This window comes from Peromyscus maniculatus, chromosome 13, assembly GCF_049852395.1.
Source record: "Peromyscus maniculatus bairdii isolate BWxNUB_F1_BW_parent chromosome 13, HU_Pman_BW_mat_3.1, whole genome shotgun sequence".
NCBI classification, from domain to species: domain Eukaryota; kingdom Metazoa; phylum Chordata; class Mammalia; order Rodentia; family Cricetidae; genus Peromyscus; species Peromyscus maniculatus.
The window spans coordinates 3656902-3684876 of NC_134864.1; the positions used below are offsets into that span (position 1 = coordinate 3656902).

Here is a 27975-nt window from a genome sequence, read left to right on the forward strand (position 1 = left end):
TCATTGTCTTCAAGTCACGACTTAGCTCCTGCGAGGCATCACTGGTCTTGTGCACTACAAGTTCCCTACCCCGTCCCCCTGAAGTTTTTGCAGGATGAAGGATAAAGAGGCATGGTGGAGAATTAAGGGGGAGGGGATGGATGCAGACTTCACGATAGAGGCAAGCAGTTAGGCGCCTGGGCTTGAAATCCCTTTTCTTGCCTAACAAATGTTGAAGGAGGAAAACATGAGAGCAGTTATGGGAGGTGGGGGGTGGGGAGCCTCAGCATCTCCAAAGAGGAGACTATATAGAGGAGCAGGGAGATGCAGTTTGTTAGAAGCACGTTGCCAGGCAACGCCGTGTTGACCGACATGTGGAGATGCTGATTATAGGCAGAGAGAAGGCAGGGGACCAAATTCCTGCGCGACGACTGACTGAATGAATATGAACTAGAGGTGGAAGGAGCCTCAACCTTCTTCAGCTACAGTGCTGAGCGATGCAGCTCGGCGCAGGCGCCAGGTCCTTCCGTGGAGGACGGGGCTGGGCGGGTTCGGGGCGGGGATAGAGGCTAGGACTCCGGAGCTATCTAAACTTCCGGTGCCTGCAGCGCAGCAAGAGGCAGCTGCACTGTTCGAGGTTGCACAGGCAGAGGCTGCAGGGAGCAGGAGCCGGTCAGCGCAGCCATGGTGAAGATCAGTTTCCAGCCCGCGGTGGCGGGCATCAAGGCCGATAAGGCCGACAAGGCAGCGGCATCTGGCCCGGCCTCGGCATCTGGCCCGGCCGCGGAGATCCTGCTGACGCCAGCGAGGGTGAGACGCACAGGGTCTCAGGTGGGGGGTGGGGTGTCGAGGGATCTAGGCACTCCCCAGTGGCCGCGAGGACCCCAGGGACCCCGGAGCCACGAGCGGAGTCGGGGACAGAGGTCTGAAAAGGCTGGCCTGTTCCTAACTGGGAAAGGGTCGTGGGTCCTTCCCCAAAGCGGCAGTCGAAAGCAAAGCAGTCCTAAAGTGGGGATGCACATCGGGTCTCTTCCAAATGTGAGGGCCCCGAGGTGCCCAGTTCCAAGATAAAGGAAGGTGGCGGGCCCGTGAAAGTTTGGGGAATGTTGATAGGGGTTTGCGTCTGGTTCCAATCAAGGGGGAGGGGCCGGGAAGCCAGTCCCCGGGTGGGGGATGGGAGGGCTAAACCTGGTTTCCCTAAAGTGGGGTGATGGGACCTGATTAGTTGGGGAATTAGCTGGAGAAACCGGTTAGTAACAAAAGGGGAGGTGGCATTGGTTTGGTCCCCAAAAGGGGGGGGGGCTGTGGTGGGGGGGGGATGGTGTTGGAACTGGCAGACCTTACGTGATGAACCTTCTCCCATTTCACACCTGCGGGTCCGGCTTCCTTCTCCGGCCTGCAGCTGCGCTGTCTCTCCGCTGCGTGGGGTCCCCACTGCCCGGTGCCCTCGGCATCCCTAGTCACTCAGCTGGCTTTGTGCGGAGTGGCCTCGGTGTGCCCCGCCTTCCCCTGGCTGAGTAGACCCCAGTTGTTTCCGCCATGGAAAAGTGTCTGCTGTGTGGATTGTGTTGTGGGGACAATCACTGACGGCAATCACTGACGGCAATAAGGAACGCTGACCTGGCTGAGCTTCTTTTTGCTCCAGTAAGGGTGTTTTCTTGGCCACTTGCACACGCCCCCAAGCGGTTCTAGGGCACACCAAGCCCCGGCCTTTCCATCCAGGCAGAACTAAGAAGGCTCTTCCACTTCCTCCTCCGCAGATCAAGTTTTGAAGCTCTGTTTCAGTCTTGCCCTAGCGAGCGTTTGGAGAATGATCTAGAAGAGAGGGTCATGCAGAAGTGGCCAGTCTGAGCAGACTATGACTCCGAAGAATGCCAGGGACGTGGGCCGCACCCAGGTCGGGGTTGCGTCCCTGGACACCCCCACATGAGCAGCTTCGTCTGAAGACTGGATGGAGTCTTTAGATACTTGAACTGGTTTGCAGTTTTAAAAGTTTGCCCCAGGCTCTTAAGCCTCCTTTACTACTTCAGGGAGGGGCCCTTCTTTCCTTTCAATCTGGGTATGGGGCCTCAGGAACTGGTTAAGTGGCAGATTGTTAAGACCTGGAACTGGAACCCAACTGCCTGATGCCACAGATCAGAGGAGGGGGAGGACTAAGTCGAACAGCTCTGAGAATGTCATTATCACCCCTTGAGAAGGAAGTCCCAGCGGATTCTGCCCAGGGCACATGCTAGGGCAGCCTGCTGATGGTGTGGATAGGATGGCTGAGCCCAGTGTGAGGAAATTACAAGTTTTCTCATTAACCTCCGAAGACTTGGTTATATAAGTCTGTGCAATAAGATGGCAGTCTACAGATTAACACAAAACACAGGCTAATAATGAAGAAGCCATACGGAAAATATGAGCCTCGAAGGACCAGGTAGTTGGTTTTTATGTAGTGTGAGGGATCAGAGGCTAGGTGAGGGGAAGAAAGGTGTCCCAGGAACAAAAGAGGTTTTATTATTCAAGCAAAACCTCCCTGGCAGCAACCCTCTAAAGACCACCGATGGTTGTCTCTGTGGGCAAGCGCCCACTCTTCCATGTTTTCTTAGGAAAAGATCTTTCCTTCCTCATTGGGGCAGGGGAGGGGGAGCGTGCCTGCCTGTATCCCTGAAATAGCTCTTCGTGCCAATTTTTTCCCCTTGAGAACGGTTTTTCAGTGCTGTTTCCACATCTGCAGCCCCTCTCGATGGCCGTTTCTGGATAGGCAGCGTGTTGGTTTTGATCTTTCCCACCAGCACAGCGCAAGCGACAACCAATGTCCAGCTTCTTGTTTTTAATTTGCTTTTATCAGAAGCTCAGCAGCCCACCCTGCCCTCACCCAGCGTGAAATGGAAATGTCAACCTTGCCCTTCCCTGTGTGCTATGTTAGTCATGGCCTGGAGCCTGCCCAGCAGCCTCCTTTATCACTATTGGGCTGGAGGGAGCTGAGGGCGCGGGCTGGGCAGTCAGGAGGAGGGATTAAAATACCTACACTTTCAGACAGAACTGTGTTGGTAAACTCACACTGCATGGCTTGCCCAAGCTCTGAGCTGGTGTGAAGGGGCCGTTGATATTGAGTGTCAGCTTTGTCTATCTCGGCTGCTGCTAGGACCGTGAAAGACAGCAAGCTTCTTCGTGCTCTCCCATGCCAGCAAGCGTATTTCCCCTTGCCCGGTGCCTGGCACGGCAGTAAGAGCAGGCAGAGGCCGGTTGCACAGCTGTAGTTCAAGACGGAACGTGAGCCACTGTCAGCGCCCCGAGACGTGAGCCGGGAGGCTAGAGGGGCAGGTCGGTGGATGCAGAGGCCCAGGAGCTATTTTATCAAGGCAGGGCTTTTGGATTTTGTCCCATACTGATGACAGCCGTGAGACAGCTTAGAAGAAGGTCTCTTTTAACTGTGAATGACCCTGGAGTCCCTCCTTCTGACTGACTCAACACCTGTGGTCCCCAGAAGGACCACTCAGCGGATGAGGGAGCTGAGCCTTCGGGCTGTTGTCCGCCTGTGTCCAGGCCGTGTGTGTGTGTGTGGGGGGGGGGTGGCTAGGGAAAGCTGCAGCAGGTCAGCCTCCCCACAAGACCTGCCCCTCCTGAGCAAATACTGAAACAAGATTTGTCCCCAGACCTCAGACTAGAAGGAAGTTCCTAGGCTGTTTGGGGGAGGGGTGGGGCTGGGGGGCCAGCTGGACCTACAGTTCCCCAGCATCTCCACATGTCAGTCAGACTTCAATAATGAGGAACCTGCAGCCATGGCATGGCCCCAGTGGGAATCTGGCCACTGAAGCATGTGTTTGCCCTCCTCCCTGGAGGCCCACTCTCGCCCCTCTCCCACCGAATGACCATACACACATGCGTGCACACAGACAGGCCCCAGGCATGGGGGCTGCACAGAAGGAAACCCATTCAATTCAGCCGTCTTCTCAGCTCTGTAATTTTCTCAGTGGCATTTGTCTTTGATTAATGGCCCTTGAGTACCCCCCTCCCTCAGCCCACACACCTGTGGGTCAGATTTCAGTGTGTGTGTGTGTGTGTGTGTGTGTGTGTGTGTGTGTGTGTTGTCCCTGTCCTCAGGCTCTTGGCAGGAGGACGAGTAAGGGAAGGGTCTGTCTGTCCCTTGCCAGCTAGGAGAGCTGGTCTTCCTGGCTGAGAGGGCTGGGCCATAGTGACCTTCAAAGAGGCAGCCCAGCCTGCATCCTTCCCCATGTTAGCAGAGTGGGAACTTCCAGAAAGAAGAGTTGCCCTGCCGGGTGTTTTCTGCACTCCCCATCCCCCTGCTGCTTCCCTCTCCTTTCTGTCTTCCCCTGGCTCCGCTGTTCAAGGCTGTCAGCAGACTGTTTATGATTAAAACCTCCGCCACACAGCTGGGCTTTCCCCTCTGTCCTGGGAGTCTCCGGTTCTTTGTGAGTGAGAAGATCTGTCCAGCCTCCAGCTTTGTCTCTTTCTGCCTCAGATCCTTTCTGAGCCTTTGTTTTCTAGAGAAGCCTGGACTGTCTGGATGGAGGAGGAGAGAGAATTCTGGGTCCAGCCAGACACAGGGATCCTCATAGCTGCAGCCTGCCCCCGGAGGCCTCAGACTGGAGTGGGTAGGGGTGGGAGGTCTCTGATGAGAAACCTCTGAGCCTTGGCGATGCGTGGCGTATACTCAGGTGATGACTTTGCTTCTTGACCATCTGTGCACTAGTGCTCAGGGACAGTGGGTACTCGCCCGCCTCCCACCCCCAGCAAGGGTTCAGTCTGTCTGTAGCTCTGTCTCACACACACCCTTTGGCATCCTTGCCTCTGTGAACAGCAGCCTGCAGCCTAGGAAAGAGAAAATGCCAAGGATAGGGTTGGGGTGGAGACCGCTTGACAGTCCTCAGCCTTTCATCTGTGCTTGCAAAGTCGATGTCTCCGTCCTTCCCTGCTTCCCACCAAGTATCCTTCAATTGTAGCATAATCCACTTGTATTTTGGCATTGTTACTGAGGGGCAGGAGACAGAGCTATCTCCTTTGAACTGTATCTCAGCTGAGCTATGTTTCAGGTGGTGGTTTTCTGTCCATTCTGCCCCTGGCTTTGCTAATTATCTTACGAGCACTGTTGAAAGCTCCAGGAAAGCCTGAAGGCTGAGGCCCAGGCCCCTCTCGGGTCCCCAGACGTCTGGCTCACATCCCTAACATGAGTGTGCAGAGAGGCATTTTGCTCAGAGGGCTTGTTGCCTTGGAAACACTATGCACCATCTTTCCCCTTTCTAAAGGGAAGCCCCCCAGTGCCTGGCTGTTGGTAAATGTTCCATGGGGGAGGGAGAGCAACATTTCTCTGGTCTCCAGCAGGGCAAGGCAGGGAAGCAGCTAGAGTAGAGGCTATCCCCTCCAGAAGGCTAGCTGGCCACCCTTCACTGCTACCCCATGATCCTCAGACTCCAAAGGTCTCAGCTTGTGTGAGATCACAGTCTACAGTGACCCCCCAGTGGGGACAGCAAGCCTTCCAGGGTTGGAAGTTAAGCCCTGGCGTTGACTGTCCCGCAGACAAAAGCAGCGCTGGGCTTTTTATCCTCAAGTGGAGACATCGGAGATTTCCTTGCCCACCCTCACTTCCAGCCGTACTGCTGGGTCCTGTGTTCCTGAGGTTTGGTTCAACAGGCCGCAGTGTTGGATGGGCAGTGAGATGATGGAGCCGCCAGCTTTGTGTCACAAGAGGGGAACAAGAGCCATCGTTAGCACAGGGAAGATTTACGCTTTCCTTTTTCCCCTCTGAAGGGTTTGATCATTTTAGACCGTGAAATGAACTGACAGGAAACGGATTCACAGGAAAAACAAACTAAATTTTATATATGCATCAATACAGGAGCCATAAACAAAGTTGAAGGCTTAAAGAAAAGGCCAGATAGCTGAAGTGTACTTAGTATAGTGAGCTACAGGAAGAAACAGGGATTTGAGGCAGCTGGTGGGGGCCATGCAAATCATGGAGGGGATGAGAACACATGGGGGCAAGGTTAACATCTTCGGAAAATGTTTCCCAGGTAACAGTTACCTCTAGGGAGACCAAGCAGGGCAAGCTGTGTGTCTGAGCTCAGTCCCTGCTGCTCAATTACCTGAAGATCTTTCCTAGACAGGCTTGGGATTTGAGAGGCAGGGCCTCTGGGCACTCCTCTGGTGCAGATGGATGTCAGTTCCTTCTAGAAAAAGAACAGCTTTCAGAGCCCGCCCACATCTGCCAGGTCTGTGAATCCACCAAAGAAATATATTGAGATATTGAGAGTGGGATATTTTCATCTCCCTCATTGTTCTGACTACTAAATGTATACTAAATGTAGTTACCACCCAAGCCGGGTAAGGTGAGGGGACCCCCAGTCTTTCCAGTCAAGGGTCCTGGCCAGATCTACACATGACCACCCTTCCTTCACCTGGGGCCATTGCAGCCTCAACTCCTGCCTGCCAAGTCCTCACTGACCTCTCCCTACCTCCCTTCGAGAAGTCTGTGTCCACCCCCTCCCCCAGTCCGTGAGGACCTGGACTAGCCAGAGCTTCCCAGGCTAGCGGATGTTGGCCGCAGGTGCAGGGCTGGAAGGCCTGAGCTCGGCTGGTTTTCATGTGCACAGCACACTCTTCTCACACAGTTCACTGGGCCCCTCCCCCACTTCTCTTTTATTTCCTCGCTAGCTCTCCAAAGCCAGCTTTTCTGGTTTTCCAGAAACACAAGAGCAAAAGAATAGCCACCGTGCAGCCTCAACAGCTGGCCGCAATGGCGGCCTAAAAGGGAAGGCCTGGCCCACAGATCTACTATTTTTATCCCATACTTTGTCCTCTACAAAGAGCTTTCAGGTTCATTGTCTCTTTTAATCCCTGGAGGCTGGTCACCTCAGATGACCTCGGGATGGATGTCCTGTTGGTAGTCCCTGCCCGTCCCTACTCTGGACCCGGTGGCTGTGTGCCAACCACATAGATACAGTGTGGCCCTGGAGTGTATTGTGCCCCAAGGGCAATCGTTCCTGCTTCTAAGCTAGGCACCTTTTTGGTTTGTTTGGTTTTTTTGTTTTTCAAGATAGGGTTTCTCTGTATAACAACAGCTCTGGCTGTCCTGGATCTCTCTCTCTATAGACCAGGCTGGCCTTGAACTCACAGAGATCCGCCTGCCTCTGCCTCCCGAGTGCTGGGATTAAAGGCATGTGCCGCCGCGCCCGGCCACTAGACCTTTCTTGGATCACGTGTGACCACAGGATGCCATTGCAAAGCCGTTGCAGCCCCTGCTGCTGGTTCCTCCTTTCAGACAATCTGTTTTGTCCTTCTGTCCCCCACCCCCGCCCCAGGGCTCCTAGCCCAGCTCGAGGGGTGATCTCACTTAGGGGATGAAGAATTCAGAAGAGTGGTACCCTCTGGGGCATCTCGTTGACCACAGCACTTCTGTTCACAGGAGGAACGCCCCCCTCGCCAGCGCTCCAGGAAAGGGGGCTCCGTGGGTGGCGTGTGCTACCTGTCTATGGGCATGGTGGTGCTGCTCATGGGCCTTGTCTTTGCCTCCGTCTACATCTACAGATACTTCTTCCTTGCTCAGGTGAGGAGCCAGGCAGATGGATGGGGGAAGGCTAGCACCAAGACATGGGTAAAGGAAGTCTGCTGAGGGCATGGGGATCACGTGGAGGGAGAGAGTAGGAAGACCCGGGCCCCGGCATGCCTAGAAGACAGTCCTCACTCCTTCCCAGTGTCCCCTCGACTTGCCTCACCCCCTATTCTGGAGAGAGTCAAGCAAGGATCCAGTCACCCCACTCCTGCCCCCTCCAATGGCCAGTGTTGCTCTGAAGCACTGTCACCAGGAGAGAGGTTGGGGGTTTTGAATCTCCCTGGAGCTCAGACCTTGTATCTAGGGGTCGTACTTTCCTTGTGTGGACATTTGGATTTGAGTGCTGGGCAGCTTATGCATGGTTTACCACAGCCTGCTTCAAGGAATGGCAGGTCTACAGGGGAGCTCGCTTGTCTTCCCCAACACATACCCACTAGAGACTGAGGCCCAAAGCTGGATCACCCAGACCCGGGAAAGAGGAAGGGTCACCACACTTGAGCACTGAATTGAACTGAAGTATAAGTAGCTTGAGAGATAAAACATGGATGGATCAGCAGGGAAGCTCAGGGTGTCTTACAGTCTAGGGTTTCCAGTCACTGTGGACCCAGCTGACCCTTACATCTTCTAAGATTTCAGGCTGTTGTCACCTAGTTTCCCACACTAGAAATCACCCGAGAGTTTGTGCTCTGTGGACTCGCGCCCTGGGGACTTCAATTCCCACATCTCTCCCACCTTTGGAACTTCCCCGGAAAGCAGGCTAACTACACCTTCAAGGCTAGCCTTTTGCAGTTGTAGTGCAAGGCTAGCCCTCGCTCTCTGGGGCAGGACCCTCTCCTGGCCTTTTCCTGCAGAGCCTCTGCTCTGTCCCCTCTCTTCCCAGACCTTACGTGTGCTTTGGAAGGGTTCCTCACACCACCCCACTTCCAGGGACAGTCTACAGTTGGCCTGCTGGCCATGTCGGGTCTGCCCCTGGCATCTGGTCTCCCTCTGGCTTCCTCAAGCCCTCAGGGCTCCCATGTGGCCGGGATGTTCCATCATCCAAGCAGAGTCTCTCCTCAGACTAAGAAGGGGGCGGAATTCTGCCCAGTACATGTCATGGAGTCCCTAGGAGCCTCTGAGTTTCTAGAGAAGACAGGGTGGTGACCTCATCACCAGTAATACCACCTTACTTCCCCTGGATGATGGGCGATGGAGCCATCTGCCTGGTGGGGCAGGCCAAGGCCAGGAGTGGGGTGAGATTCATCCATGAGAAGAGCATGGGTATGGAGTGGCATTGTCTTGGAGTTCTTCACCTACCCATCTTCTCTTCTGCCCAAGTGTCTACAGGCAGGCACCCCTGGTGGTGTTCCACAGGCCCAGCCTCCTGCCTACTTAAGCTTTTTATAGGATTTATTGTTCTGTACCTCCACAGGGCTAGTGGGTCCTCTTCTTATTTGCCTGGCCATTTCACAGATCTAAGACTTTGAGACCAGGTAGGCCTTTGGGATCTTATGCTTTACAGATAGGGAAACTGAGGCTCAGAGTAGTCTTCCACCTAGGAACCTGTTTATCCTGCCCTCCATTTGTGAGGCTGAAGTGACTTCTCTGAGATCCAGCTTCTCCCTCCTTACTAGCAGACCTGGACTCCGACCTACCTCCCCATTCTTCTGTTTCCCCATCTCTGGGAAAGTCTTAGGTTCCACCCTGCCTGCTCACCACCCTGCGTGACTGTCTGTCTCTCCCCTCACCTTGTGCAGCTGGCCCGAGATAACCTCTTCCACTGTGGCGTGCTCTACGAAGATTCCCTGTCCTCCCAGATCCGGACTCGGATGGAACTGGAGGAAGATGTGAAAATCTATCTTGAGGAGAACTATGAACGCATCAATGTCCCTGTGCCCCAGTTTGGTGGTGGGGACCCTGCAGACATTATCCATGACTTCCAGCGGGTGAGGCTGATTTGTGGGTGGCTAGTAGGTGACTGGGATCTGGGGTGGGGTAGTAGAAAGTGTTCTGGGGACCCAGAACAACAACGGTCGTATGTACACTGTACAGCAGGTGTCTTTGGTCACCGTAACTGGCCGTTAGATCTGCTTTTATTATGAAGGTGGTACTGTTGGTTATTGCCAGTGGCAGATTGGGGTCGGGGTGGACTGCTTTGTCCTGGGCTGTCTGACAGTGACAGGGGTCAGCTGTCCCTGTGAGGCCAAGGGTCCTGGATCTGTTTGCATTTGTACAGCCACCATCACAGTGTACAGCCAAGCGGGTATCCATTTGTGTAACAACACCCAGGTAAAGTCAGGCTCCCCGCCAGCACTCAGAAAGGTTCCCTCTTGCTTTTTTCCAATTGGTTCCTTCCTCCTTGAGGTCACCACTCTTGTCCCCGGCCGCTTTTGAGATCAGTGAGACATAGGCTTCAGTCTTCTCCCCTAGGCCTTCCAAGCATGTTTGTTAACCCAGCGCTTCCTTGAGTGTTCTGTAGCAGTGGCCTCTGGATCCTGGGGTGTAGCATGCCTCCCTGAGGCAAGGGACCTTGCAGGGGATTGGAGGTGGCCAGGAACTTGCTCCTGTGTCCCATAAGGGTCCTTTTTCCCCCAGGACAGCGAGTCCTCACCATGTGGATATAATCGTGTGCCCTTAACCTCACCTGGCTGTGCAAACCCCAGAAAGACCGTTTGTAGCAACGGAGGCCTTGAACAACCAGTGTGCTCTTGTCTGTTAAGTGGCACATCCACCAGCCTAGAGAGGAGCAGGAGGAGGGGCCACTCCCTAGCTGGATGTCCAGGAACTTGGGGGAGGGCACCACTCCTGAGATCCCAGACCCCATTGATGGCCCGGTAGGATTCAGACCTCTGCTGGCTGAAAACCTTCAGCAGGCTGGCCTGGTCCAGGCCTTTGCCTTCCACAGAGACTGACGGATGCCCCCTCCCTCCCAGGGTCTCACTGCCTACCACGACATCTCCCTGGACAAGTGCTACGTCATCGAACTCAACACCACCATTGTGCTACCCCCTCGAAACTTCTGGGAGCTCCTCATGAATGTGAAGGTGGGCAGCCTCTTATTGTTCACACCTGTCCCCTCCCCTAAAGGGGGAGTCTGGGACATGTCCCTGCACCCCAAAGGATCACTTCACCATTCTCTAGCCACGTCCTCAGAGTCATTTCCCCTTTTCCTCTGCCCAACTCACAGAATGCCAAGTGAGTTGGCATTCAGATGCATGCTTTGGGTCAGTAGTGAGGGCAGTAGATGCAGGCCCTATCTGCAGGAGCGCTTCCCTTAAAGTGGGAGGCCATACACGCATACATGCCAAAGATCACCACAGTACAGGACAGGTGCCAGCGTTGGCTAGCAAAGCAGTGTGTTGGACAGCAGTCATTTCAGCGTAGAACAGGGGTGTGGGGGAGCCCCAGGGGAAAGTGGGAGGGGCCTGAGGGCTGTGCTTTGACATACTACCCCCACCTCCTCCGTTTTGCAGAGAGGGACCTACCTCCCACAGACGTACATCATCCAGGAGGAGATGGTGGTGACGGAGCTTGTCAGTGACAAGGAGGCTCTGGGCTCCTTCATCTACCACCTGTGCAATGGGAAGGACACGTACCGGCTGCGGCGCCGGGCCACCCGGAGGCGTGAGTGACGGATGTGTGTCCCAGGCTCCAAACCCCAGCCGGCCTCTGACAGGCCCTGGCTCAGCCATCCTAGCAGCAATTATAACCTAACTGCAGTGAATGTCAGTCAAGCACTTAGGACGTGCCGGGCATTGCCTCACCTAACCCTCACCGCTGGCATCGTCATTTTAAAGGAAACTGAGGCACAGAGGGTAAAACCTTGAAGGTTTTAACAGCAGAGCCATGACAGGCACACAGTGAGCCTGACTCAGGAGCACTGTACTTCATGGTGCTGTTCTGGGATGGCACTTTCTGGCTTCCCCCGCCTGCCTTGCCAGGTCCCAGGGCTCTCAGGCTCAGAGGCTGGCCACCTTTCTGGGCCTGGACCCAGGCCTAACTGGGACTTCCTTTTTCTTCCCAGGGATCAACAAACGTGGGGCCAAGAACTGCAATGCCATCCGTCACTTTGAGAACACCTTCGTGGTGGAGACGCTCATCTGCGGGGTGGTGTGAGGCCTTCCCTCCAGGCCCGCCCTGCCCTCTCCTTCCTCCTCCTGGCCGCCCTCCGGCCCTCCCCCTCCTCCCTTTGCTTAGCTTGTACCTTGGGCACTTTTCCATAGATGTGACATGTCCCACTATTCTTTCCAGCCCCACCCTCCTCCCTGTACCAGGGCCGTGATCTCTCGAGGGGACCTGTGTCTGCTGGTCTTTCAGGTGTGAGGTGGGAGGGGACAGTTGCCCAAGATGGTTTCTGTAATCGTCGTTTTGATTCAGCTCCCCAGTGGCTGGGCCAAGGGGAAGGACTAAAGGGAGGGGCTGGATATGTGAAAGCCCGGGACAGGGGCAAGAGCATGGATGAGGCTTGGCATGGGGTTCAGAAATAGCACCCCCACATTTGGGCAAGTCCCCAAAGACTTTTTTCATGCACGGCACACTTCCTCTGTTCTCCTGGTTCTTAGGCCTAAGTGTGGACTAAGGGTGGGGAAATGTGTCCTGGGTTGGACCCATCAGAGCACAAGAGCAGGTGGCTAACCTGGCCTCTCCCTGGGGTTCATGTCAGTGCCTTCGTCCCGCCGGCCGGAAGGAGCCTGGAGTTTGAGGGTGGGATGAGTCTGCTAAGCACAACTGTTCTCTGAGTGGAACCAAAGAAATGAGGAGCTGGGCCGCCCTGGCCTGGCACCTGGGAACACAGGAGCAGGTGGGTACGGAAGTCATCAGCTGTGAGCTGCAGGCCCTGGGCAGTGGGTGGAGCACACGCCTTCCTCCACGCCAGGGCTGCTGGAACAGACGGAAGCGGGAAGGAGAGACACTGGTACTTCCATCCCTGCTTCCTCTCCGTTCCGGATCTGTCCCCGCTGTCCAGGGGTGCGTGATGTTTCTCCTTCTCCTTCTTTTGCATGTTTTTACTGACGTTCATGCTGGCCGCCCTCAGCCCTGAGCCTGGGAGAGGCTTTGGCAGCTCGGGTCAGACTTGGGCTCTCCATGGCGGTGAAGCTCTCAAATGCTTTGTATATTTTCTCTATTAGATCTCTTTTCAGAAGTGTCTGTAGAAAATTAAAAAAACAAAAAAACAAAAAACTCATACTTCTGACTTTGGCCTGGTGTCACGGCTGGCTAGTTAGGGGTGTCTTATGGGTTGGAGTGCTCTGAGGACAAGGGGGTGGGGACAGGAAGAAGCCAACGGACCTTAGCATTCCCTGGGTCAGGAAAGGAGTGTGGGGTGTCCTCTCCCTTGCCTTCCTAGATCCCTTGCCTTCCTAGATCCCCTGGACTCCGGCCTGAGCCAAGTGGTGCTCACGTTTGTAGCTGGAAGTACCCAGAGAGCTCTTGGGAACCATTCAAGGTCAAGCTGCTTTGGAGTGCAGATAAAGCAGCCTGCTGCATGGTTCGTGGCGGGTGACGTCATTATCGCATGTCCTTAGGCACAAGGACAGTGTCATATTTACCATGATGCCTAGGAAATCAGTAATTGTTCTTGGTGGATCAGAAATAGTTACAGGGTCAAGTTCTCCAGGGAAGGAGGCAGAGAGGGCCAGCGAGGGCCTTAGTAAGTGGACACAGGCAGTAGAATGGACTGGTGCCCTGGGATTGAGGGTGGGTGGGGACATGCAGACACACCTCATCTGGACACAGGACCTCTTGCATGATTCATTTTGCTTATATTCTAAGTATAATACAATCCACCACGGTGCTTGCCAGATTTGTTTTTGGACTTGACCCATTTAGTTCTGGGAGAAAGTAAACATTAGGAAAGGCTCGATAAATCCTGCAAAGGTCAAAGAACTTCCCTTCACACCCACAGCAGGACTGTAGTCAGAAGGCTTCTCTGGTCCAGCTTGGGCCTGCGGTCCCACAGCTGCTTATAAAATAATCATTCAGAGGCTTATTATTATTTACAAACTGTATGGTCTATGGCAGGCCTCTTGCTAGCCAGCTCTTACATCTTAACCCATTCCTGTTCATCGACGTTTTGCCACATGTTCTGTGGCTCACTGGTCTGCTGGCATGTTCCTTGGGCAGCAGGCTGGCCTCTCCCCAGACTCTGCCTTTCTCTTTCCTGTTTCTCTTCTTAGGTTTCCCACCTGCCTCTAAGCTGCCTTGCCATAGGCCAAAGCAGCTTATTTATTAACCAATGGGAACAACATATATTCAGAGCATACAGAAAGACATCCCCCAGCACAGGACAAATGACAATAATTACAGAGTTTGTAGTGGTAAAGGAGAGGTCAATGGGACACAGTGGGGGGGGGGGGCAGAATTGGCTTAAATTATAGGGGGATTTAGTACCTGGTTTTCCGTGGCATTTCAAGTTAGTGAGGACATGTGGGTGATTTTAATGAAACAGCTGATTAGCCATTCGTACCAAATAAACCTGGGTCCTGAACAAAATTGATTCTGAATGAATCAAGTTTTATACATAAAATAAAGCCAGTGTTTGAAGAAAACAAAAGTAATATAAGCATTACCCCCACTAAGTAAGAATTAATGAAGAGTTTAAATTTATATATAGCAAGGTCTACCACAGCTTATAAACAGCAATCGCAATCTCAGGGGATGTAATTATCAAAGTCTTTTGGTTTGGTTTGGTTTGGTTTGGTTTTGGGTTTTATTTTATTTTGGGTTTGGTTTTTTGCTTTTGTTTTTTCAAGACAGGGTTTTTCTGTGTGTCCTGGCTGTCCTGGAACTTGCTCTGTAGAGCAGGCTGGCCTCGAACTCACAGAGATCCTCCTGCCCCTCCCTGCCAAGCACTGGGATCAAAGGCGTGCGCTGCCACCGCCACCACCATCACCCCACCTAAAAGCTTTCTTTTTTTCAAAAATAGGTTGAGATGTTTAATTGTAGCTGTGAAGAACACAGATCAAAACTATCAAGAAAAATTTTATACATCAAGTCAGGGTTGGTGTTTTCATTTGGGGTTGTGATTTGTATTGTGAAGCATTTGTTACATACAAAATACTTGATATCATTAGTGTGGCATTATCAATCACATATAGAACTTATTGAGTGATGTGTATCTAGAAACCCACCAGACTTAAGACTGTCACATGGCCACTCTGCAAGCTGTCCTTTGAAAAGTGACGTCCCCTTCTTTTCCTATTATTCTAAATGTTAAAGACAAACCCCACCCCTACACAATTAACATGCTAACACTTGAGCAGGGTATGGTAGCTAGGCCTTTAATCTCAGCTCTTGGGAGACAGAGGCAGGTGGATCTCTGTAGTTCAAGACCAGCCTGGTCTACAGAGTTCCCGAACAGCAAGGGCTATGTAGAAATACCCTGTCTATAAATGAGCAAAGATGTGTTTAGTTACTACATCAGAATATATAAGGCTCCTTTATTTGTTGTTTTTTTCTTTTAAGAGTGTGTGTACACACACACACACACACACACACACACACACACACACACACACGCACGCGCGCAGGCCAGAAGTGCCTGCAGAGGCTAGAAGAGGGCATCAGATCCCCTAGAGCTGGAGTTACAGATGACTGTGACCTGTCTAACATGAGTGCTCAGAATCAAATGCATGTCCTCTGCAAGAGCAATACACGCTCTTAACTACTGAGCCATCTCTCTGACCCCCTTCTTACTCAGTTTTATGTATCAACTGATAAAGCATATAAAGTACTTTGAGGCTTAACTTGCAGAAAATCAACTATGTTTGCATAAATAAATGCAGGACCTAGCCTCTGGAGATCAAGGTTCATAGCCATGTTCTGACCAAAGAGAAGTAGGAAAAAATATACACCATGGATGAGGAAGACAGGGATAGACTCCACTGAACCTCATCCTGCTCTCACCAATTGCAGCTTCACACTGCACCCCCTTTTCCTCTCTAGGGGGACCCCTGTACTCCAGCTCTCCAAGATGGTGCTCTGGGGACCATACTTCTATCTTCTCGGGACAAGTTTTGGAATAGATTTAATTTTCTCCCTATTGATATCGGTATCTTGGATTTTGGCTTTTGAGAACGAGCTGACCGAGTTGAGTCTGGTGATGTATGTGGCTTGATGTATGTATGTTCAGCTGGTTGACTGAAGAACCAAGTCCTCGTACAGTAACTGCTTGCTCATACTTTGTGTTCAGCTAGGAAAGCTTGGCTGGGGCTGGACATGCAAGATGGACTCAGCCTCTAAGGGCCTCAGGCCACTGATCATCAGTAGTCTGGTACCCTGATAGTTCATCAATTGAGCTATGAGGGAAAGGAAGCAGAAGCCACCAGTCCTTGAGGGCTGGGATCAGGATTTCCAGCCTATTACTGGGTAGCATTTTGTTGATAAAGATAAGTCATAAGGCATGCTTAGTTTCAAGGGGAGTGGAAGTGAGCCGCCTCTAGAGGCTGGGAAGCTATCCAGGCCCAGAGCCAGAGAGGCAGGGAATTATGGCAGTCTATATTAGGAGACTCCCCTGTCAGCTCAGCCTCTGTCCTCCATGACATTTAAGATGTAAACTAATACAAAAGCACATGTGCTGGCTACTTTTGTGTCAGTTTGGCTGATGCTAAAGTTATCTCAAAAGCGGGAACCTCAATTAAGAAAATACCTCCATAAGATTGGGCTATAGGAAGGCCTGTGAAGCATTTTCTTAATTAGTGATTGATGGGGAAGGGCCCAGCCCATTGTGTGTGGTGCTGTCCCTGGGCTGGTGGTCCTGGGTTCTACAGAAAGCAGGATGAGCAAGCGATGTGGAGCAAGCCAGTAAGCAGCACCCCTCCATGGCCTCTACATCAGCTCCTGTCTCCAGGTTTCTGCCCTGAGTAGGCAGTTTTCCTGTGCCAGCAGCCACTTCACAAATAACCAGCAGCTGCTTTACAAATAAGCACTCAGAGCCTTAATATTAATTATAAATGATTGGCCAATAGCTCAGGCTTGTTACTAGCTAACTCTTACAATTTAAATTAACTCATTTCTTACCTATCCTCTGCCTCATGGCTCAAGGCTTGTTACCTGCTTTCTCTGTGTCTGCTGGCGTCTCCTCCAACTCTACTATTCTTCATCCCATCATTCTCAGTTTGGCTTTCCCACCTAACTTTATCCCGTTCAGCTATTGACCAGTCAGCTTGTTTATTAAACCAATCATAGCAACATATATTCACACAGTGTGCAGAATGATTATTCCACAGCATTTCCCCCTTTTTATCTATTAAAAAGGTTTTAACTTTAACGTAGTAAAATTATAAACAACAAAAAGTTGTCAAGTAAGAATTACAGTTACAATATCTAATTCATTTGTAATTGGCAAAATTAGTGAAAATATTTTGCTATCTATTTTATCTTTGTGACTCTAACATTTTATACTTAATTGTAACTAAGGAAAACTTTGACTAGCTAATCTTCAACTCCATCAAAGACCCCAGAAGGGTGAAATGTTACCTAATGATAAAGACATCAGACTGCCTGGTCAATCATCCAAAGTTCCTCTGCAGCATTAGGGCATCCAACTCTGATCTACAGGCCCAGCATATCTGACAGACTTTTCTGAGAAGCAGGGAATTCTGAAGGACTGTCCTACCTTGTCTTGGCAAAGTTTGGCAGTCATTTTCCTCTGCATCCTGCTGGTCTAGTTTGGACAGTATATTGTCAGCAACTGAGGCAAAGGCATTTTCTTTGCACAGTGGCTAGCTTTTGCCATAAAGAAAACAAACTCCATGTGGAGTTTCTTTGATGCCCATCGCCTTCTCTGAAGTAGATTGGTGCTGCCAGGAGCAGACATGTCTCATTGTCATGAGCCCTGCTTGAGTTCCTGTTCTGACTTCCTTAGATGATCAACAGCGATGTGAAAGTGAAAGCCAAATAAGCCCTTTCCTCCTCAACTTTCTTTTGGTGTTTCATCACAGCAGTAGAAACCCTAACTAAGACAACACCCTTAATCCAGAGTCAATCTTGAGCACACATCAATTTCCCATATATTAACTACCTAATCTTAGACAAATTAACCAGTCTATGTGATTCCTGCCCCTCTTCTGGGTTTCTTCATGAATGAACCACCTATGTAATAAGAGCCCCTACTAGAGATTTGCTGTAATTTAAATTATGCAAGTAGCCACAAAATACCTTATGTTTTATTCTCTGACTCACTTGTGCCCTCAATGTTATATTTCTCAAATTCAACCATGCTGACACCTGTAGTCTTCAGTCCATATTTATTGCTACACAGTTTGTTATATTCAGTCCATTGTAGGAATATAAAACTTAACAATTTAATGATGACCTTTTGGATTCTTTCTGAGTTTTTACAACTAGAGTGCCTTCATAAAATTTTTTAAAGATTTTTATTATTAAGAATGTGTATGTGAGCCACGTGGTGCACGCCTTTAGTCCCAGCACTCAGGAGGCAGAGGCAGGTGGATCTCTGAGTTTGAGGCCATCCTGGTCTACAGAGTGAGTTCCAGGACAGCCAGGGCTGTTACACAGAGAAACCCTGTCTCGAAAAACCAAAAAAGGAAAAAAAAAAAAAAAAGTATGTGTGTGCATTTATACGTGTAAGTGCAAGTGCCTGAGAGTCCAGAAGAAGGTATCAGATTCCCTCGAGCTAGAGTTACAGGTGGTTGGGAGCTGCCCGACATGGGCCCTAGGAGAACAGTAGTGTTGCAAGCAATGAGCCACCTTGCCTGTTTCCTGGGGAGCAGGGGCCTCTGGTGTGTGTGGGATGGGCTTCTCCTTTACGTAGAGTAAGCAATGGAGTCCGTGGCTCCCACAGGGAGCAAATATTCATCTCACATGAATTTGGCCCTGTGCACTCTCAGCTGCCCCCCTGAGACATGCTTCTCAGCCCACATCCTTGCCAATACTTAATACTGAGAATCCTTGAGACATCTTGCCAATGGCTTGGGAGCAAAAAGGTTTTTCATTATGAATTTAATTTCATCTCTCTGGTGACTAGGAAACTGGAGAAAGTTTGGTGTAACTATTGGATCTCAGATTTCCCCTTCCATCTGACCATTTTCTTCTTCAGCCTGTTCTGTGGGCTCTTCTACGTTCTCATTAGTCTGTGGGCATTCTTAATATAGTTTGTGTCATTTTTACATTCAGCCACCAATGGGTGGCTAATCTCATACCCCAGTTTGTGGTTTGTCTCTCCTTCCTTGCAGTCTGTCTCATCTATGAATAGAAATGATTCACCTCACTGTAGTCAGATTTATCCATATTCTACTTAAACTTGTTACATCTTATTTCGGGTGTCCTATCCAAAGGTTAGACAAACGATATCCTAAAGGGTTCTTCTGGTCCTTTGACTTTTGTATTGTATGGACTTTTTTTTTTTCTGTATGCCTGTGCACGTTTGTGTACTTTGCACATACATATGGAAGTCAGAGGTCAATGTCAAGTGTCGTCCTCAATCATTTTCCATGTTGTGGTGATGATGATGATGATGATGATGATGATGATGATGATGATGATGATGGTGATGGTGATGGTGATATAGGACTGGTCTCCAGTCTTCAATGTGGCTGAGAATGACCTTGGATTGTGGATGCTCCCGCCTTCATCTGTCAAGCATTAGAACTACAGACATGGGCACCATGCCTGGTTTGCATGATCCTGGAGATTGAATCCAGGGCTCTGTGCAGACTAGATGAGCACCCTGCCAAGTGAGCTACATCCTCAGCATTCCACACACTTTTGAAACAGGATCCCTCATTAACCCTGAAGCTCACCAATTCAGATAGAGTAGCTGGCCAGTAAACACCAGAGATATTCCTGCCTCTGTCTCCCTAGTACTAGAATTACAGGCAAGTACCACGGTGCCCAGCTTCTTTTGTGGATGCTGGGAATGAACTCAGGTCCTTATGTTCATTTAACAATCCTTTTACTGACTGTGCCATCTCCACAGCCCCACTATATGTATATATATACCCTGGATGGGCTGGAGAGATGCCTCAGCTGTTAGAAGCACTTGCTGCTTTTGTAGAGGACCTGAATTCAGATCCCAGCACCCACATCAAGTGGCTCACAACTGCCTATATCTGCAGCCCCAGGGGGATTGTAAGCCCGATTCTGTCCTCTGCAGGCATACACATACACAGAAACCTACATGTAAATAAGAGTAAATCTTTTGCCGGGCGGTGGTGGCGCATGCCTTTAATCCCAGCACTCGGGAGGCAGAGGCAGGTGGATCTCTGTGAGTTTGAGGCCAGCCTGGTCTCCAAAGAGAGTTCCAGGAAAGGCGCAAAGCTACACAGAGAAACCCTGTCTCGAAAAACAAAAAACAAAAAACAAAAAAACAAACAAAAAAAAAGAGTAAATCTTTTAAAAGTTAAACATATTCCCTGTGATTTATTTCTTTGGTGTGGTACATAGGGTTAAGCATGTATTCTGGGTTTTTCTTTGTTTCTTGCCTTTCTGCAGAGCTACAGTAGATGTCTTCATGGATCAGTGCAATGTCTTATGCATTTCCATATGCATAAGATCCATCTCAGGGCTCTCTACTCTGGGCCTATCATTTGAGCTCTGAGCCATACTAAAAACAAGTCTGGCTGTCTGCTGGGGTGAGCTTCCTGTGTTGATTTCTCTAGCACCACAGTACCTTTTTGTGGTCCTTTCTCCATATACATTTAAAAGCAAAAATCCAGTTTCATGAACTCTCCATTTCCCTAATGGGCTTGTAGAAAATCTACAGCTCTACTGGGGGAGAGTTGAAATTATGATTTCATTATCAACAAGATATTTTATTTTTTTTTTAAATTTTGGCTTTTTATATTTTCCCGGAGTGAAATTCTGGCAAAACTTTCATGAATTAGCTTGATTCCTAAGTTCCTTATATTTATTATTAATATATATATAGATTATTGTTCCAGTTTATGAAAACATAATCTGCATTATAATATTTAATATATTATAATTATAATAATTGAGCCAGCAAACTTATGCATTTCTTTTTCTTTTTCTTTTTTTTTGGTTTTTTGGAGGCAGAATTTCTTTGTGTAGTTCTGCCTGACCTGTATACCAGGCTATCCTCAAACTTGGAGATCCACCTGCCTCTCTACCTTGCTTCCTGAGTGCTGAGATTAAAGGCATGTGCCACCACCATCTGGCTGTGTTTTCTTATCCTAAGAAATATGTGTCATTTTATTGATTATGAATATTTTTTCCTTTCAAATAATTCAATTTTTCATTTCTCTTTTGCCTAATTTATTTTGTTTTACTTTGGAGTTGTAGATCAAACTCCTGTGCTTTTAGCTGAGCACCCTCACACTGAGCCACACCCTCAGCTTCCAGATTTCTTTCTAGGCCCACCACATCAACAAGAAGTTCAGGTACCATGGTAACAGCCACAAGAACAAGGCTCTTGACTTTAAAAAGGAATTCATCTTGAATATAGTTTTTCAGATGTTAGGAGAGTGTTCTTTTTTCAAAGTGTTTTTTGCTTTTTAAATCAGAGATTAGCAATAAGTCATTTTATCAAATGTTTGTTTTTTTTTTTCCTGTATCCACTCATTGACTTACTTACTCTATTGACTGTCATGTAAATCATGGATTCGGCCATTTCTGGATGCTTCTGTACGGTCACAGTTCATTTCCAGTGCTTCCTTTAGCACCTGTAGATATACATTGATTCACACCACTGGCATATCATTTTCTCTTCTCCTAGAGTCCTTGTTGGGGTTTCATGATTTTTTTTCCCAAAAAACCTCAATAACAGCCTGTCTCCTCACATTTGTATAAACCCTCCTTGACCGGCACTGGCCCTGAAGTGGTTTGACAGTGTAAAATTCTAAAACGTGATGCCTTTGTTTGACCCAGAAATTTCACAGCTGGGAAATTTCTTTGTATCCTGTATCCTGCAAGCATATGAAAATATACATACAAGAATACTTATTGTGGTAATGGCAAGAGATTGAAAGTAGCCTTCCTCTTTAGGGATGGGGTTTCACAATAGGTACAATATTTTGTTCCTGTTACAAACAATGAGGTAGGTTTATTTATTTGTGCTGATTTCTCTGAAATCCACAGTTAGGGTAAAGTAGTGGCAGGTGCACGCACGCGTAGGTGCAAGTTTCTCCCATTTGTGGATTTTTAAAAAACTAACCATACAGGCGGGCATCTGCTATTGCATCTGCTATTTCTGAACGGATGCTCTAAGCCTCCGAACACCAGTGACCTCTGGAGACCAGAGCTGATAGTGAGTTGCATCTTTCCGTGCCTTGCTGTAATTCCATGCTTGTCTCTGTGCACCTGCCCCTGGGTGAAGCCTGCTGGCAGAGATGCTGTCTCTTTCAGCTAACTGCAAACCTCACTGGCCCTTGAATTCTGTTACTGTCCCAGAAAGGAAGCCTTGCATTCAGCCTAGGCTTGGCCAAAAGAATAGAGCTGTTGGAAATGTTAAGTTGACATAAATAGGAGGCTGCTGTAACCTCATGTAAGTGTTACCTTGGAAACCAGAGCCTGGGTGGTCTCCATGGAAACCATTCTCAGCCTTCTGCCTGAAGGAGTTACCACCCACTAGTGCTGGAGTCTTACATATCAGAAACCTCAGATCCTTGACAAATTCCTAGGAAATGATGGTGGAATAGTCTCTGACCACCCAAACATTGCCTGCCGTAGGGGCCATACATACCCTCACAAACAAACACAAGAGACCACCCAAGCCAGTGTTTGTGCTGTTCCCTGGGTGAGGAGAGGATCCATGTCTGGAAGTCCAGGGGCCAGAGTCTACTGTAGACCCCAGATGTAGCTGAACAGCTGTGCTGGGCTAACCCTCTCTCTGGGCTCAATTTGCCCTTCAATAAAATGGAGGCTTTGGACTAAATTGTTTTGAAGGTCATTCCCAGCTTTAATAACATTATTTGCATGTGCCCTGGTCTCCCCAGGAGGGGAAGGTCAAAGAACAAACAGAACAGGCTTCCTGGGGTTCTCCTGAGCTCTGAAGGTTTGGGGCGGAATGTCCAGGGGAGGGGGTATAGGGAAATGCACAAGAAAAGAGGAGTGAGCCCCCGACAGGCCAGACAACACAGGACAGAGCAGCATGGTAGAGCCTAGGGCCCTCCAAAGCAGAAGTTCCTGACGATGGACTGGGGATTGAAAGGGAAATTGATTGAGTCCAGAGAGATGAGTGGGGGCAGGGGTACCGACAGTGATATCCTAGGAGGCTCGGCCCTGCCTCTGCTGCCCACCATGGCATCTCTCCACTCTTGGGGCCTGATGCACAGACTCCAGCCACCAGGCCAAGGAACTCAGGTGATGTCGGCAGCGGCAGCTTCCCACCTGGGAGACAAAGGATACAGCCTGTCACCGGAAACGAAACTGTCCTGTCTTGAGCCTTGGGAGCTAGGGCTAAGCACCCAGCAGAGGATGGAGAGAAGGGGAGAAAGTGGCAGTGATGTGAGAGGAGCTGGGAGCAGGGCAGCCACGCCTCTGACCTGCATCCCTGTCCTCAGTTTCCCCACACCATGCATGCTTCTCTACACACCTGTGGTTCTGTGTTCGTACTCACCTGGGCAAACATCTGATCCTTGGGGCTTTACAGTTTGCACAGCTGAATGGGAGTGACTGTCTTGGCCCTGCAGGTCATTGGCTAAGCCATCTTTGTATGACAAGGACCTTCCAAGAGCTCTGTGTGAGTTTGGAAGTCATCTGGGCATGCCGACTGAGGGCCTCGGTCTTTCTCTGGATGGACCTTTCCACTCCACAGCTTGGGTTTCCCTCCAACATGGAGTCTTCCAAAATGAAGAAGCAGAGGCAGTCAAGTCCTCTTCTTGTTTGTCTCCTTCACCCTCTCCATCTCCCTTCCTCCCTTCCTTCTGTTAGGATGCCACCATCCTCCAGCTGCGTGACCACACACGCGCAGTTCAGTAGCTAAGCAAGGGGTCTTCCGTCTTACGTCATCAGTCTGCTGTGTGATTGTGCAAATGTGTGGCAATCAGCCCATGTGTGGCGTAGCTTTGTAGGCACACCTGCGCATGGGCAGGGGAATCCTTAAAAAGCCAAACACAGACTCCTCCCTCTCTTCTCTCTGCTCTCTCCCCCCCCCACTCTCCTGCATGTGTGTCTCCCCCAGGCCTGGCCACACTTTCTTCTGTCCACCCCCCTTCCTCCTAATAAAGCTCTGATACTGGGTTTTCTCGTGTCTCATGACCTTTCTGCCTCAGCCCCCCAAGTGCAGGGATTACAAGTGCCAACTACTGTGCCCAGTAAGCCAAACCTTCTGGAACTCTGAGAACCCATGTCTCTTCTCTCACACCTGTTGGGTAAAGCAGTTTGGGACCCAATCCAGGGTCAAGGAGGTGGGACATGATCTCCAGTTTTTGAGGGGAGGGAGTAACGTGTGTGTACTGCCATGGGCCAAACATCTGGACCCATCTTTAGATACTTGCTATTCCAGGTTAATGTGGACAACTTGTGAGCTCTCTCCAAGTCTCAGTTTACCTTTGTATTAAGTAGAGATAGTAAAATAGCTGTCCACATCTAGGGATTTAACCAACCTCAGACCAAAACTATCTAGAAAATTCCCAATAGTCCCCAAAAGCTCGAGTTAAGTTTGCCATACATAAAGCTCTATGCTGAATCCATATGACTGAAGAGATGTGTGGGTCCATTCTGCTGGAGGCCCTGCCTTAGACTCTCTCCAGCATTCATGTTAGCACGGTTCACCTCATATTTCCTTTGTAGATGATGCTGTGAGGACTGGGTAACATCAGGCTGGGCCTGCCCTAAGCTATTCCATACAATATACAACAGTGGTTGTGATGGTTGATGTCTGTCAACTTGATACGAACCTAGATACATCTGGAAAGAGGAAATCTTAACCGAGAAAATGCCTCCATAAGACCAGTCTGTAGGCAAGTCTATGGCATTTTTTAAGATTGATGTGGGATGGCCCAGATCAGTGTGGGCAGTGCCACCCCTGGGCTGGTGCTCCTGGGTTATATAAGAAAGCAAACTGGGCAAGCCAATGGGAGCAGCCAGTGAGCACAGGTCACTCCAGGGCCTCTGCTTCAGGCCTTGCCTCCAGGTTCCTGCCTAGTGGTGGTTTGAATAAGAATGGCCCCCGACAGGCTCATAGATTTGAATACTTGGCCACTAGGGTGTGGCACTATTTGAAATGATTAGGAGGCGTGGCCTTGTTAGAGGAAGTGGCAGGGTGGGCTTTGAGGTTTTGAAAAGCCAACCCCAAGCCGAGAATCTCTCCTTTCCTGCTGCCTGGGGATCTGGGTGTAGAACTCTCAGCTCCTTCTCCAGCACCACGTCTGCCTGCATGCCGCGATGCTTCCTGCCATGATTATGGACTGAACCTCTGAAACTGTAAGCCAGCCTCAATTAAATGCTTTCTCTTCAAAGCAATAGAACACTGACTGGGACATGCCTGTCAGGAGTCCTGTCCTGACTTCCTTTCATGGCGGGCTACAGCTGTAAGTTGAAAGAAGCCCTTTCCTTCCCAAATTGCTTTTGGTCGTAGGGTTTATCACAGCAATAGGAACCCCAACAGGACAGGAGTTTTTCAGACTGCCTTGCCCATTTTACAAGCAGCAGCACCTGCTTTCATTAGGAGATGGAGGATGGCTGCCCCTGGTGACCACACCACCCACATAGCACAAACTGATAATATATATTCCTGGGACTGGAAAGAGCCTTCCTGTAAATATTTTGGGGTGAACTGGGACCTTAGGGGAACATGGGCATATTAAAACCATATTTTTAAAAAGCCAAGTCCAGGAGCTTATGGGCACACCAGACAAACGAAAAGGTGTAAGCCCCTCACCCAGACTCCTGCGAAGATTTGGACACCTAACACTGAGATGATCACCCGTCACCTGTCATCTGACCACCTGATGTGTAGAGGGACTGACAGGCAGAGGAGTTCCGACTGCCCCTGGGGCCTCAGCTTTAGCTCAGGTCCCTGCCAGTGACATCATCTGCTCAGACGGCCATCTGCCTGTCTCCCGCCTCCATTTCTCCACCTGGACCGTTCTGTCCACTCATCTCCCCACTCATTTGTCCGGACTCATTCTGCCCTTTCACCTCCGTGCTGGACTCCACTCTGCAGCTGCACTTCAACCTGTGACCTGGCGGCAGCAGCAGCAGCAGCTGCAGCCTCAATGGGCTTCTCCAGAGACCTCCTAGTTGGTTTATTTCACTCCCAGACTCTTACATTGCTATCCATTTCCAAGCTCTGCCTACTCATGCCTTTTTGAGACTCCTTGCTTCCTTAACCCCGTCTAGCCATTCTGAAGATGGATGGATGGATAGATGGATGGATGGATGGATGGATGGATGGATGGATGGATAGATAGATAGATAGATAGATAGATAGATAGATAGATAGATAGATAGATAGACAGACAGATAGATTTACAGTGTGTGGTGTGATGTGTGACCTGAGAGTTCATATTATTAATTAAGATGGGAATAAAAGAATCTGTGTTTGCTTCAGCCAGTGCCATCAAGGAAAGCAGGACCACCGGGCAAATTGCTGCCACTGAGACCATCCTACCTTTTGAATTCATTGTCATTTAATAACTTCTGACATTGTGACAGACACAAACATTTCTGATGTAGCATGATCACAGCAATGAATGATCCGTGCTGAACACACAGACTTCCTGCCATTATCTCACAAAGAACACATTTTAACAGTTATTTATGTTCGTAATGTATTCGGTGCTGTAAGTAACCTCGAGATAGTTTAAAGTACACAGGAGATTGTCAACGGGTTGTTCTTTATTTTGGAGGGGGGATTATCTAACAGCATTCACTTAGTGGGACAAATGGCACCCACCCCCATAGCTTAGCTTACTTAAAGGGAAAGAAAACACTGGAAGGCTACCCCGCAAACCACAAACAACTGAGCCTCTCCAACAGTGCTGCGCAGTCCTCTGCTCTTAGTCATGTCCCTCGAGCCATTTCGTCTTCCTCACTTGGATTATGGGAAGTTGTCACCAGGCAGAAACCCCAAAAGAGGAAAGGCTAGATTGGGGTGAGCCTCTGAGCCCAGAAGTCTGTTAGCTGATCTGCTAAAGGTTCCTGGCTTTTCTGAGATGGTCCCAAAGCTGGTCAGCTCTGAGCAGCCCCCAACTAAGGATGATAATCGCCTTTCCCAGACGCTCTCCTTCCCTCAACCCTATTCTTCCCTCTTTCTCTGTCACCTTTGGGACTTACAGTTTACAGCTAATGCTGCATGAGGAGCATCTGCAGATTTTGCTAGCCCAGGGCTCCTGGAATCAATCCCCCTGGCTACTGATGGGATTAGAATTCTCAGCTGAGGTCACAACAGTTGCGAGAATGTATTGTTAAGTCCCACCCACTGCTCGGAAGAACTCAGTGTCAGGACTGCAGCCTGAACACACCCAACACCCAGAAGATAGTGGAAAACTTAGCTCACAGCCTTTTCTTTGGGTATCTGCTTCTGCCATGTCCTCTGGTCTCCTCCTCATGACTGAAAAAACCTCAACTTCCCCTAGGTCTGTCTTCTTTTGTGATTTATTCTGGGTGCACAAAATCATCCATGACTCCAGCCTTGGCTTCTAGAGTGGCTTTGGGGGCCACCAGTTCCCCAACCTTTGACACACTTTCATCACACCATGAGACATGGATGACTGGATCTTTCCCACTTACTCTGCTACGTACTGGTCATTTATTGTAAATCTGTTGCTGACTTCTGGGGTAACTCCAAGAGCTTTGCTTCCTAGGAAAGTTAACTGGGCAGGAAAGCAGGAGAAGGGAAAGAAGTGTTGAATCCCAGGCTTTAAGGACAGATGCCACCCCACCCCCACTGCATCCACCCCAGCCTGGAACCAGCAAACACTGGCTTACTGTGCACTGCCACGCCTGCCTAGGGCCCATTCTGCAGGCTGCCCAGCTCAGCCACACAAAGCAGTCTCAGCAGGAAGCAGGGGGAGGAACTGGCTAGTGCCAGGGGCATCTTCAGGGCTCACAGGAGTGAGGGAGTCCGTGGTGGCTACAGCAATCTAGTGAGGTCCTGTGTGGTTTGGGAAACGGGAGAGCTTCTGACCTGTCTGGGAGGCAAACATCCTTTCATCCTATTTCAAGAAGAGATGGGAGACACGGTTGTCTGCCTGCTCCTGGTGTCCAGTGGATGGGGGCAGGGCAGGCTATGAAAGGAAGAGGCTATCCTGGTCCCTTGCACCCCATGGTGACACCACCTCTTGGGCTCCCCAAGCCTCTTTCTGCTTTCAGTAACCCCTGTCTGTGCAAGCAGGACTGCCCCACGGAAGCTACCAGCTGGCTCCGCAGACCTCCTAGCAGGGCTGGACCTCCTGAGGCTGGCCCACTGTTACCAAGGAAACTACTGTCCCCCCAGGCTCCAGGGCTGAATTGTGCTCAGCAGAGACTCTGCATCAGAGACCAGGAAGGTTTCCAGTTGGACCATCTCTGACTTGGTCTTGTTGCTGCTGTTGTTG

The 27975-nt window shown here is 49.9% G+C and overlaps 1 protein-coding gene and 2 long non-coding RNA genes across 4 annotated transcripts; 2 read left to right on the plus strand and 1 right to left on the minus strand.

Moving 5' to 3' along the window:
- Window positions 1-375: 375 nt before the first annotated feature.
- Itm2c (integral membrane protein 2C) lies at window positions 376-12694 on the plus strand. Its single transcript, XM_006984192.4, has 6 exons — window positions 376-789; window positions 7388-7528; window positions 9271-9459; window positions 10447-10557; window positions 10987-11137; window positions 11538-12694. Exons 1-6 carry the CDS (start codon window positions 664-666, stop codon window positions 11627-11629), a joined length of 810 nt encoding a protein of 269 aa, XP_006984254.1. The 5' UTR covers window positions 376-663; the 3' UTR covers window positions 11630-12694.
- LOC143268252 (uncharacterized) lies at window positions 1510-2282 on the plus strand. The gene is made up of 2 exons (XR_013043942.1): window positions 1510-1623; window positions 1740-2282. It is a non-coding gene; the product is annotated as an uncharacterized LOC143268252 (long non-coding RNA).
- Window positions 12619-27856, minus strand: LOC143268251 (uncharacterized). Of its 2 annotated transcripts, XR_013043941.1 has the most exons (5): window positions 27567-27856; window positions 26714-27252; window positions 23052-23274; window positions 21069-21156; window positions 12619-12660 (listed from the first exon to the last, which is right to left on the minus strand). It is a non-coding gene; the product is annotated as an uncharacterized LOC143268251 (long non-coding RNA). The 2 variants fall into 2 exon arrangements; XR_013043940.1 differs by lacking the exons at window positions 12619-12660; window positions 21069-21156 and adding an exon at window positions 22368-22822 and having other exon boundaries at window positions 27567-27853.
- Between the last annotated feature and the right edge of the window lie 119 nt (window positions 27857-27975).

Bases quoted from the DNA above. Each gene is read 5' to 3' on its own strand.
- Itm2c (XM_006984192.4), top strand. From the start codon at position 664: ATGGTGAAGATCAGTTTCCAGCCCGCGGTGGCGGGCATCAAGGCCGAT. The intron at 790-7,387 runs GTGAGACGCACA...TTCTGTTCACAG, and splicing joins TCCTGCTGACGCCAGCGAGG to GAGGAACGCCCCCCTCGCCA. The intron at 11,138-11,537 runs GTGAGTGACGGA...TTTTCTTCCCAG, and splicing joins GCGCCGGGCCACCCGGAGGC to GGATCAACAAACGTGGGGCC.